This window comes from Echinops telfairi, unplaced genomic scaffold (genome assembly GCF_000313985.2).
Source record: "Echinops telfairi isolate 266 unplaced genomic scaffold, ASM31398v2 ScPeMD7_7468;HRSCAF=8506_0, whole genome shotgun sequence".
Classification (NCBI taxonomy): Eukaryota; Metazoa; Chordata; class Mammalia; order Afrosoricida; family Tenrecidae; genus Echinops; species Echinops telfairi.
In genome coordinates this window covers 49,759,579-49,771,960 of record NW_022111369.1, presented here as the reverse complement: position 1 = coordinate 49,771,960, position 12,382 = coordinate 49,759,579, and the positions used below count along the sequence as shown (strand labels likewise).

Sequence of the window (12,382 nt, the reverse complement as noted above, 5' to 3'; positions counted from 1 at the left end):
GGAAGAAGGACTGGGCTTTCTACTCCCAGAAACAGTTGTGGTCTTGGGAACCCAGAGGGGTCACTATGAGTCAGCACTGATTCCAGGACAGAGAGTTGGGTTTTGGTTTTGGTTTTGGTTTTGTTTGTTTTTCAGTTTAAGGAGCTTTGGTGGCACAGTGGTTAAGTATTTGGCTAATACTCCAAAGGTGGGCCATTTGAGCCTACCAAACTGCTCTGTAAGAGAAAGATACGGTGAAGCATGCAGCATTGAAAATTCAATGGTTTGGTTCTCTTCTGTTGATATCGACTCAAGAGCAATTAGTTTGGAATGGCTGTTTATTATAAACTTATCCTTTTAAATTTCAGTGTGTAAAGTGGAAGTATGTAAGATTAAAAAGAAATTGAGCTGTAATTACGTGTAAAATACTTGTTCATTATTTAAATATGTAAACTCTACTTCGTTGAAAGTGTGAGCTTATCTTACTCGCTGGGCAACCTAATGTTTTGAATCACTAGCTCGCTCTCAGAAAGCTCGCAGTAAATGAGTGATTAATTGAATGAGTGAGTGAGTGAATGAATGAATGAATAGCTTTGGTTCCAAATGAAAGTTAATGCTGGGAGATATTGAGATAAAAAAATACATAACCTTAGTGTATTTTATTTTCCTTAGTAGCTTACTGATTTCCTCTCTGATTATAAATAAGCATATGCGAGGGGGCTTCAAAGAGTTGGTGGGAAAATGGAATTAAAAGGTAATGGAAATTTTCCATACAGTTTTTGAAGTTCCCTTGTATGTATGCATTCTTACATTGTACCAGCAAACTATCCCTTTAACCATATGACAATGTCTGCTTACCTATGATGCAATCTGGTTCTTGGCATTTTGCTTTGAGCCAAATCTTAAAGTAGGGTGAGGTAATTTTTAAACTGTTAATAATGAAAATTTCAAAGGATTTTTTTTCTTTTAATTTTGTGGATAAATCAAGATATCATTCTGATAAGAATTCTCTAGAATGGGTTCAACAATCTTGGAATCGATGTCTTGAAGTTGTACATACTTGAAACCAAGGCCTTTAAAAAACTCGTCTTCAATTGTCTATAACATTTTTTAAAAAACCAAAACATACTCCTTAACACTTCATAATGTAGCTTGGAAAGTAGATACCTGCTCTTTAGCTTCCAAAATCCAAATGTTTGCATTGTTGCCGCTTCCTGCACCACCTTCCGGATCTGGTGTGTCTGCGTCCATTGTTGCAGCTACTTACTTAGGGTTGTTGCTAGCTAGTTAAATGCGTATTGTTTGGCGGGAAGAGTGGCATGGTTTGTGACAAGGCAATCGCAGAGTATTCATATTTATTCATGAACTCATTGTTGTATGTTGTAAGAATATGTCACAATATTGGATAATATTGATAATATGTTGACTTGTCTAAAAGAAATATAATATGTCCTCAGGATATTCCAGGCTGGGTAGAAACATAAAAATATAACTTGGTATTTGTGCTTTTCTCAAATGGAAACATAGTGTATGCTTAGTGCAGAAACTTGGTAACTACAATAAAACCTTTAAAACAAAGGGGAAGTGATGAATTAGGAAAGATTTTATTTTTTAACTTCAAGTTTTTTCTTTCACTTCTGCCCACTGTAAAAAGAAGGTCTTTGAACCGTGAAGAAGGAAATTGCAAATACCTAAGAGTAAACTATTTAAATTGAAAATCTGCATGGCTCTTCTTAAAAATCACTTTTCTCATCTTTGCTATTATTCCAATACTAATTTTCCTCCTGTTACTCAGTTCTTTCCCAGAGTGAGGGGAATTGATGAGCTAGGTGCATTGTGTTATGTCTGATCACAGTTTGACTAGCACGGTCTGAAAGTGGGTTGTGCAGGAGGAGAGCAAGCACAGCCTAATTGCTCTCCCTGCATCAGCAGCATCTATAAAGCATCCTGGGAATTGCTTGCCTTACGTTCAGAGCAGCTGGTCACATGAGCCTGAATTTTCAGCTCAGTTCATTAGTCAGCCATTTTGGTCAACACCCTGCTTACTGCGCACAACCAATCCTATTAGAACTCAGCATCCTGGCTTATCTGAGCAGATCCTGGAAGTGATTTCTACAGTTCAGGAATTTTTAAAATCTAAATTGAAAAAATAGGTTTACTTTCCTTTTCTTCCTGCACAAAGAACAAGGATCTTTCGCTTGTTCCTGCTGAAGCCAGTTTTCTGAAGCCAGCTCAGGCAGCATCGGCTGGGCGATTTGAAGCCGGCATCTCCGGCATCTCCGCTGGAGAGGAGGGGGGAAGAGAAGGAACAAGGCAAGGGAGCCGGGAGAAGACAAGCCTCGTTTGATTTTGCTTCGTGGTAGGACCTGCATCTAAGGGAAGAGTACAGAATTGTTTATCTTATCCAGTTGCTTCCTAAACTGGAAGATATTTTTGTTTGTTTGTTTGGTTCAACCCTCCCTCCTCCCTTTTCCTAAAAGCTTTGTTTCAGAGCTTTAGGCCTGGGTCTTGGGGTTTGTTTGGTGAGGAGGTTTTATTTATTTATTTGGGGTGTGTGTTTGTGTGTGGTGTGTGGGTTGTGCGTGTTGTGGTCCCAGCTGAGTCATCATGTCTGCTCTGACGCCTCCGACCGATATGCCCACTCCCACCACGGACAAGATCACGCAGGCCGCCATGGAGACCATCTACCTTTGCAAATTCCGAGTGTCTATGGACGGCGAATGGCTCTGCCTGCGAGAGCTGGATGACATCTCACTTACACCTGACCCAGAACCTACCCAGGAAGGTATGGTCAGATCCTCGCTAGTACCTCACAGAATGTTCCTTGTTACAGGAGGTTGGGAGGGCCCCGGGAGGGAAGCTAGGAAGAACATGCAGTCTTGCCAGTGCTCCGGAAAAACCCTTCATCTCTAACTGCCAGCTGAGAGCAACCTCTCACTTCCTGGGGCTGGGGGCGTGGAATCCCTGTCCCCTGAGATCGCCATGCAAAGGAGGCTGTGTTTGTTGAACCTCTTTGTCTTTAAGTTCTAAGAAGAATGGTTGAGGTCACTTATCACACCTGAGCCTAATCATCCTAATGATAAAGCTACAAGTTTGTTCATATGTTAAAATATACAAATTGTAGTGATTCTGAGCAGTACCTTAGAAGACAACAAAGCTGTAATTCTAGGATTGTATATACTTAGTAGAAAAGCCTAAAGTATATCCTGTAATCAAGTATAATGTTAAATAGGCTACAACCTATAAGAAATATATGGTGAAACATGATTATTTTGTTTAAGGGAGAATTAGGTTAAATGAGAAAGCAGTTTTACATGTGTATTTCTTTAATGAATATGGCATCTAACATAAGTATAATGTCTTGAAAGGGTTCAACCCAATTGCTGTAATCCCTACCCTCGCCCACTGCTTTTTAGAGGTTGTTTGTGGTGATTATCAGCTATTTGAAATTTTCACTGTCAGTACCATTGAGGCCTGGTGACAGGACTTTTTCCTAGAAACCTCTTTTAAATTGAGAGGAATTTTAAACTTCTGGACATTAAATTATATTCACTCAGTACTACAGGAAGAGAGTTTGAGTCATATCTGAAATTTGGTTTATTTTTAAATATATAATATGCTAGTAACTGGTATGTATTCTCTACCCATAAAATAATGAGGACAGAGCTGCCCAGTGTGAGAAGCAAGGCTTTATAAGCATCTGGCAGATGTTCCGGCATAGCTGTCAGACAGAGGGCCCTCAGCTGACTGATCAGGGAAAGTGCTTCCTTGTCCTGGACCTTGGGCCGCAATCTTATCATGACTCAGATTTCACCTTCTGTGTCTTTTAAAGATTTTATTTTCCCAGTCAGACTTCACCGCCAGAAAGTTTTAGAGAAGGTGAACACCACAGACCCCCATGCAGTAGTTTGGGTATGTCTTTTTTTTCTTTTTGGTAGGGTAGGGTAGGGTATGTCTTAAGGTGTTGTAAGTAGTTTTTAAGACCTCTTGAACCTTGTGACAATTCATTTGTCAGTTGTACAGCTTCGTTCACCGTAAATTTCAAAGTGCCAAAGGATCACAGAACATCAGCTGAAATTCTGTACAATACCAGTACTGCGTACAAGCTTTCAGAAGCTTCGGGGAAGAAAAATACGTTTTTGGAAGGCTACCAAGAAGTGGTTAGCAAATGCTTGCCTTTGTTATTTTACTTTAAAAAAATCCATTTTGAACATCATGCAATATGAAATACTCATAATTATAAAATCCAGTTTATAAATCACAAAAATAATTATAAACAAAACCTGGTGGCACAGTGGTTACATGTTAAAGCTGCTAGCAACAAGGTCAGCAGTTCAAAACCACACACTATTGGTGCTATTGCTGCAAAGAGTTACAGTCTCCAAAACCCACCAAGGACATTTCTGCCCTGCCCTACAGGGTCACTATGAGTTGGAATCGACTCAGTCGTGGTGAACTTTATTTTTTATCAATACCCTTTTGAGTTTGAGCAAGATTCCTATGGGTAGGCCAAAGCGCACTCTCTTAGTCATGTAAGCATATGTAGCAGGGCTGTTTGAATTCTTCAGTGAATTTCTAATGTGAGCTTCAATTTAAGGTGTAAATGATACAGCCTTTGCTTTAAGAAAACAAATAGGAAGTTCTTAAGACTATGCGAATCAACTGTAGGAGGACATGGAGGAAAATAGAGAAATCTGACTGCACAAATCCTGCAGTGGGGTGTGGATTCCCACGGAGAACATGGGCAAAAGTATTTACCTACTTAAAATGGTACAGACTAGCAGGATGTGTTCCCAGCAGTAGTGAAGCGGAGTGGTTTCCAAGTTTGTTTTCTGAAAACAAAGTTTCTGCTCTTCCCTGTGCAACCCACAGTATAGACTTAGACCTGGAGTTTCTACCTAGTGTCATGCTTACATGGGATCAAAGGCAGTCACTTCACGATGTCAGTGCTTGTTGTTGGTCAGTGGAGCGATCTTCATATACATATACACAGACACTTTTTCTTAGACTCACTCACTGCCATTGAGTCTGTTCTGACTCATCCTGACTCTGTAGGACAGACTAGAACTGCCCCTGTGGGTTTTCAAGGCTGGACACCTTTATGGGAACAGAAAGCCTCACCTTTCCTCCAAGGAGTAGATGATGACATTGAACTGCCAACCTGGCAGTTAGCAGTCCAACATGTAACACACCACCGGCCACCATTTTCTTAGACTAACAAACAGAGACCTTTTCTTATCAGTAGATTTGTTCCCCCAAAGACAAGAGCCTAACATTCTGCAGTGGAGGAGAGTGGCCAGGAAAGATGCCGTTGGCTCAGTGAGGTGTGCACTGGACCTTGAGAGAGAATTCAGTGACCCTCAGGAAGGAATGAGAATGGCATTTCCAACAGTGCACGAGGAACAGCAAGCTCCTAGAAGAAGCGCAGCATCATTGTGGTTGGCACGACTGGGTCTGAGGTTAGGAAGGCAGGTAGGCCCCAAATTGAGGAAGGCTTCCTGTGACATCTGGCCAAATCTAGGCTTATCATCTGGGAATAACATGAAAATAGATTTTTATATTGTGGAATGGTCACACAGTGTGAAGTGTGGAGGATAGTTAAGAAGGAGATAAGCCCTTCAGGAACTTTTTACCTATTTAAATGGTTCTAGAAAGAGATTATTTCAAACAAATGGTAGCTGGAATGAAGAAAGAATGAAAGCTAACAATTACTGGAGAAGTAGACTGTACCAGATGCAACCTTGTGGTGGTGGTGGAGGTGGTGGAGGAGGTGGTGGTGGTGGTGGTGGAGGAGGAGGAGGAGGAGGAGGAGAAAGAGATGGAAGGTGAAGGTGGGGAGGCACCTAGGATGACTCCTGAGTTTTGGGATTCCAGCCCTGGGTTCCACTCACCAAGGAATAGAAAAAGAAGAGTAGATGTGAGGGGCCGAGTCCCTGATGCTAACAATATGGCTTAACTATATTTAACTAGGCAATATCACTTTTATCAAATTAGCCTTCCACATATCCCCAACAGAAGTATAAATCAGATTTACTCTTTCCCAGATTATATACCCAGGGTGTAGTCTGTATACCCACTTCTGTTAAAAATTGGAATCCTCATACTTAGTTAGAAGGGTCAGCTAGTAAAATTTACATGGGCATTCAGATTTGTGAACAGAGCTCCATTTTAAAAAATCATATCACCACAATAAGAACTGCTTTATTTATGTACAATTTGTTTTTCATTTTCCTTGTGTAAGAAGTGACCTCTCAGATTCTGAGCCCATTTTCCATATATTTTGTTTCTGAGGACATAGTAGAATTTTAAGGTGAAAGAACAGTAAAAGTCAACAACACCATTGAATATTTAGAGAATATTGGCCTTTTGATGTTCACAAGAGTGGAACAAAACACCTCAGTTAGACATTTAATCATCCTTATAATAATTTCAGCAATGATTCCACTATTGAGGTTTCATTTATGGTTTTTTTTTTTAGAATATTAATAGGAAATACTACATAAAAAGACAAATTGCACAAATTTCCACACAGGTATTTATGTTATTCATGACTTTATGCCTTTTAAAAAATGAAGAATGTGTTCCTTTGCGTAAATTCATTCTTTAGTTCTTGAGTTTAAATCAAATGTCTTTAGTGATGGAGTTGATTGAAGGAAAAGAAGCAGAAATTGAAAGGAACTACTAACCCCGAGCACCTATTTATGGTTTTTTTAAAGTCCAGTGTTCAACTTGTAAATTGTATTTTAATACAAAAGTTTTGCCACTTAAGAAACTTTTTAAAGAATGGAGTTCTGATCCTTTCAAGGTTTGTCTCGTGATGAAGTCAGAATTAGCCTAAAGCTCGCAGCAATGTTGTATTTCAGAGGACTGGTTTATACAGACAGGACAGCCTGTGGGCACTGGAACTCAGCAGGACTGCTTTGTTTTTCCAGGTCTTGCAAATTGTCTGCCTTTGACCGTTTTCTACCACTCATTTCAGGGGACAGTCTCTACGGTTTCCCATCGCTGACGAGTTTCCATCATACCTTACATGGTATCTGGCTCTCACAGGTTTTACTGTATTATCTCTACTATCTATTTCGTGCACAGATTTTTAAAAAATAGGCTTTATTGTCTGAGATTGCTTGCTTGTTTTTCTACTAAATGTCCCATATTTAGTCTTCCCACCCCACCCCATATCCCTACTCACCTTTATAATTTTTAGAATATTTACATGTCTTGAGTGATAGGCACGTTTAATAACACAAAGTAAGTAATTTCTCTCAAGTATTGATTAAAATGGTTCTGTGCTGAATATTTTAAGATTTCTTTTTCTGCTTATGAAAGGGTGTTCATTGCAGGATGCTTGGAAATTGTAAGTACAACTGTAGCATAAAATCCAGAGGATCATAAAAACATCACTAACTACTTAATACGTCTTTTTAAAATTAGGTGGGTGGAAGACTAATTTTCTCCATATAGGGATATATTTGAAAACTCATGCCTTGAATCTAAATGGAGCTACTGTTTTATGTAGAGAATTAAGTCTAAAATGCTAGCAAGCATTTGGGCTTAGAAAATTGTTATAATATTATTTAGTCAGTCCTGAATAACAAAGAACAAAGTAGGATTTCTGATAACTGCTTCCAAGAGTCAGCTTATCATTGTTTTAAGTCAATTAAGGCATCTTGTTTTATAGGTTTCAGTTTGGAATTGATTTAGCTATTGGCGCTTTCAGCTGATAGGGTGGACATTAATTTAGAGCTAATCTAGGATAGTGGTTTAAAGGCATTTATTTTGTATCTTGGATTTGGAGTCCATCCCTTACCTTACCCCTCAGCTATGTGACTGCAAAATGGACTTATCTTTGCCCAGGTTGTCCTCATCTTTTAAATGGACAGCTTCATCTAGGCTGGGAGGCAGCAGTTAAAAGAGCGTTTACGTAAATGGGTTTATGTAAGCCTAGACCCACTGCCATCAGGTGGATTCCTACTCATAGAAACCCTGGAGATCGTAATGGAACTGCCCCCAAGGGATTCCTAAGGCTGTAAATCTTAGTGGAACCAGATTCACACGTTTCTCCTGCAATATATATTTTAAAAATCAAAAGCGAAAACCAACTGCCACTGAGTCGATTCCAGCTCCCAGCAGCCCTGTCGGACCAAGGAGAGCCACTCCTGAGGGTTTCCCAGACAGAAGGCTTTATGGGAGCACACAGCCTCATCTTTCCCCGGGGAAGCTGTTAGTGAGTCTGAGTCATCAACCGTGTGCAGTTAGCAGCTCAGTGCTTAACCCACTGCACAACCAGGGCTCCTTGTAATTTACGTAAAAGTAGCTGTTTGTGCTCATGGTTATTCATAGAGCAGCACTTTAAGCTATAATAGTTGATGTCACATTCTTAAATATATTAATCTTAATTTACATTCCTATTTTGATATCAAACTCACCAGCTCACTCAAAGGGAGAAAATTGAGGCTACCTGCTCCCATAAAGGTTTATCATCTCAGAAATCCCATGGAGCTTGTCTGTTCTGTCCTACAGGGTCACTCTGAATTGGGATCGCCTTCATGGCAATATGTGGGTAGAGAATTGCATGTGGTGGTGCAGAAGTCACACATGCTGTTGTTGTATCACACTGCAGTTTCTCTCGGGTACTTGGTTACATTGCTTGGTATTCAGTTAGACTAGCTGGCATTTATAATGTACTGTGTGAAGAGAAGGATTCCTAGTGGCTTAGTGGTCATGCGTTGGGCTGCTAACCACAAGGTCAGCAGTTTAAAACCACTATATGCTCCACAGAAGAAAGATAAAACTTTCTACTCCATTAAGAGTTACAGTCTCAGAAACTAATGAGCATTTCTACCCTGTCCTAAAGGGTTGCTATGGGTCAGAATTAACTTGATGGCAGTGAATTTGGACTTTCTGAATGTAAAGAGATAACCAACAGGTTGGAAGTTCTAGACCACTAGCCATTCCATGAGAGACATTTGTAGCGTTCTGCTTCTGTAAAGATGTACAGCTTTGGAAACCCTATGGGGCAGGTCATTCAAAGTTGGAATCGACTCGATGGCAATGGGTTTGGGGTAGGTTGTTTTTGTTTTTCCTGTTTTTCTTTTCTTTTACTGTAAAGAGGTAGCTTCTATGAAGCATCCACAGGTATAGTAATTGCAATGCTTTATATGCAAGGAATGCATTTTGATTTGTGAGTTGGACAAGAATATTTGTTAGGCATCCTTTAATATAAAATTCACTCCTAGATAAATAGCTTTTTCCCTCAATGTGTTTACTGGCAAGGTAGAGAAATAAAACAAAGGATGACAGAGGCTTCTGTACAAGTGTGCATTATTTGGTTGCCAAAACACAGTCCCACATCTTAAGTACTGGGACATCGAATTCAAAGCAAGGTAGTGCTTAAAGTAACACCATTCCCCGGATAGTGTGTGTGCCAGTTTAGGTCAGGTATTCTCATTTCATAGGGAATAGTCTATTGAACAGAGATATAATCAGCAAGGAAAGAACCTTTATAGGTGAAATGGAATGTCTTTGTCATTCGGTGACCATGGGAATGTCTGATGCAGGGAAAATCCCTACTGACATTTACGGATGTGCTTTTACTTATTAACAATCACAGCTCACCAGTACGACTGCATCCTGTCTCGGAACTGCATATGCTTAAGGTGCAATTCCTTGTGAGCATGCTGGCAGGCAGAGCCAAATGACTGCTCATCAAAGCCAAGAGATTTCATAGCTTGAATCCATTACAGTCTAACTCAGGACTTTCTGTATCTGTGCATTCCCCACCCCACCCCCTATATCAGCACCCACACTATCCTTTGGGAAATGTTGCCCAGTTAAGCACTACCTTGCTTTGAATTCCATGCCCCAGTACATAGGAAGTGGATTGTTCTTAATCCTTCACACTTGTACAGCAGCCTCTGACATCTTTCCTTTTCCTCAAGGGCAAATAATCCTTTGTGTCAGAACAACAAGTGATCCAAAATTGGTGGTGAGGAGGGTGTAGGAGGCCTGCCTGGTAAGGCTTGATCAAGGGCAATGTAACCGAGAGGAATTACTGAAACCCAAATGAAGGTTAACATGATAGTGGGACAAGAGGAAAGTAAAAGGAAATAGAGAAAAGAGCTAGGAGGCAAAGAGCACTTATAGCGGTATAAACACAGGCATGTACACATGTAAATATATTTATATATGATGATGAGGAAATAGATCTATGTGCATATATTTATAGGTTTAATATTAAGGTAGCAGATGGACATTGGGCCTCCACTCAAGTACTCCCTCAATGCAAGAACACTTTGTTCTAGTAAACTGGCATTCCATGATGCTCATATTCCCAACATGATCGCTGAAGACTAAGCGGGTGTATAAGCAAATATGGTGAAGAAAGCTGATGGTGCCCAGCTATCAAAAGACATAACATCGGGGTCTTAAAGGCTTGAAGATAAACAAGCAGACGTCTAGCTCAGAAGCAACAATGCCCACATGGAAGAAGCACACCAGCCTGTGTGATCATGAGGTGTCTCAATGCAATCAGGTATCAGGCATCAAAGAACAAAAAATCATATCATTATGAATGAGGGGGAGTGCAGAGTGGAGACCCAAATCCATCTGTAGGCAACTGGACATCCCCTTACAGAAGGGTCACGGGGAGGAGACCAGCCAGTCAGGGTGCGATGTAGCAACAATGAAGCATACAACTTTCCTCTATTTCTTTAATGCTTCCTCCCCTGCCCCCGCCCCCACCATCATGATTTCAATTCTACCTTTCAAATCTGGCTAGACCAGAGGATGTACACTGGTACAGATAGGAACTGGAAACACAGGGAATCCAGGACATGATCCCTTCAGGACCAGTGATGAGAGTGGTGATACTGGGAGGGTGGAGGAAAGGTGGGGTAGAAAGGGGGAACCGATCACAAGAATCTACATATAACCTCCTCCCTGGGGGATGGACAACAGAAAAGTGCGTGAAGGAAGATGTCAGACAGTGTGAGATATGACAAAATAATAATAATTTATAAATTATCAAGGGTTCATGAGGGAAGGAGTGTGGGAGGAGAAAAATGAGCTGATACCAAGGGCTCAAATAGAAAGAAAATATTTTGAGAATGATGAGGGCAACAAATGTACAAATGTGCTTGACATAATGGATGGATGGATGGATTGTAGTAAGAGTTGTACGAACCCCCAATAAAAATGATTTTTTTAAAAATCCTTTTTGTCAAGCTGCATGTTAATTAAAACATTTCTTGTTTTCTGCTAAAGCTTCCGTCAGAATTAACTCAACAGCAGTGAGTTTAGAGTTTTTTATCTTTCAAATATCAGACCTTCCCCCTTAATTCAACAAACCTTAAGAAGCCTACTTTTTTCCCAGCACTACTTTAGGCCCTGTGGTGACAACACAAGAACATGCCTGGCCTTCTGAGTGATGTGAGTTCATTGACAATTGCAGGGAGGGATATTTCACACAAGTACAGTGACAATCCTGTTGGAATGCACTGATTAAACCAAAACCCAAGCCAAACCTACTGCCATTGAGTCAGTTCCCATTTACAGAGTAGAACTGCTCCGTAGGGTTGCTGAGACCATGTTTCTTTAGAGGAGCGGACAGCCTCATCTATCAGCTGCAAAGTCACTGGTGGGTTTGAACTGCTGACCTTTCTATTCCCTGCCCACCATGTAACCCACTATACCACCAAGGCTCCTTGTGTACTTTGTTAATGAGAACACAGAGGAGGAGAAGCAGGAAATTGTGTTAGGGGATTTGGGGGAAGATGTGCAGTGAAAGTAATAGGAGTTTAAGCCAAGACCTAGAAAATGTACAAATGTTGTCTAGGCATAAACTAGAGGCCGAAGTGTAGGGAAACAGCACATGCAAAGACCCTAGAGGACAGGACTGAAAAATTGTCAGCATGTATAAAGGGGCTTCAAAAAGCTTTTGGGGAAAGTCCGTTAACTTTTAATTCCATTTTTCCAAGAACTTTTGAAGACACTTTGTATTCACAGCCTCCTGGTGGCACTGTAGGAAAGGCGTTTGGCTCCTAACAGCAAGCCCGGTAGTTCAAACATAGCAGCCACGCCCAGGGAGAGAGAAGAAGCCTTGTGCTCCTGCAGAGACTGATGGTTCAAACATCAAGCATAGTACACAGCTGCAATTAACCTGTCCCCAACAGACGGTCCCTCTGTGTTCTTGTGTTCTAAATGTAAATGATGTGGGAAACCTTTTGTGCTAGCAACATGTTCATAATTGGGATTGCTTGAGGTAGCAGCAGCATCAAGTCCCTAACTCTTGAGTCTCGCATCATCATAAAAAAACCCTCAACCAATTGCATGGAACTGTGTGTGGCCTCCTCCCTGGGGGACGGACAACCGAAAAGTGGATGAAGGGAGAAGTCGGACAGGGCAA

General features: G+C 40.8%; 1 protein-coding gene across 7 annotated transcripts in view; it reads left to right on the top strand.

Moving 5' to 3' along the window:
- Window positions 1-1,156: 1,156 nt before the first annotated feature.
- Window positions 1,157-12,382, top strand: part of RUFY3 (RUN and FYVE domain containing 3) — a 76,536-nt gene continuing 65,310 nt past the window's right edge. For 2 of the 7 annotated variants that reach the window (XM_004703182.4, XM_004703183.4), the window contains exon 1: window positions 1,857-2,764. In XM_004703182.4, coding sequence (XP_004703239.1) covers window positions 2,587-2,764 — 178 coding nt within the window. In that variant the 5' untranslated portion in view covers window positions 1,857-2,586. Of the gene's footprint in view, window positions 1,215-1,851; window positions 2,765-12,382 lie in introns of those variants that run through there. The other 5 variants (XM_045284036.1, XM_045284035.1, XM_045284037.1 and 2 more) reach the window with 5 other exon arrangements.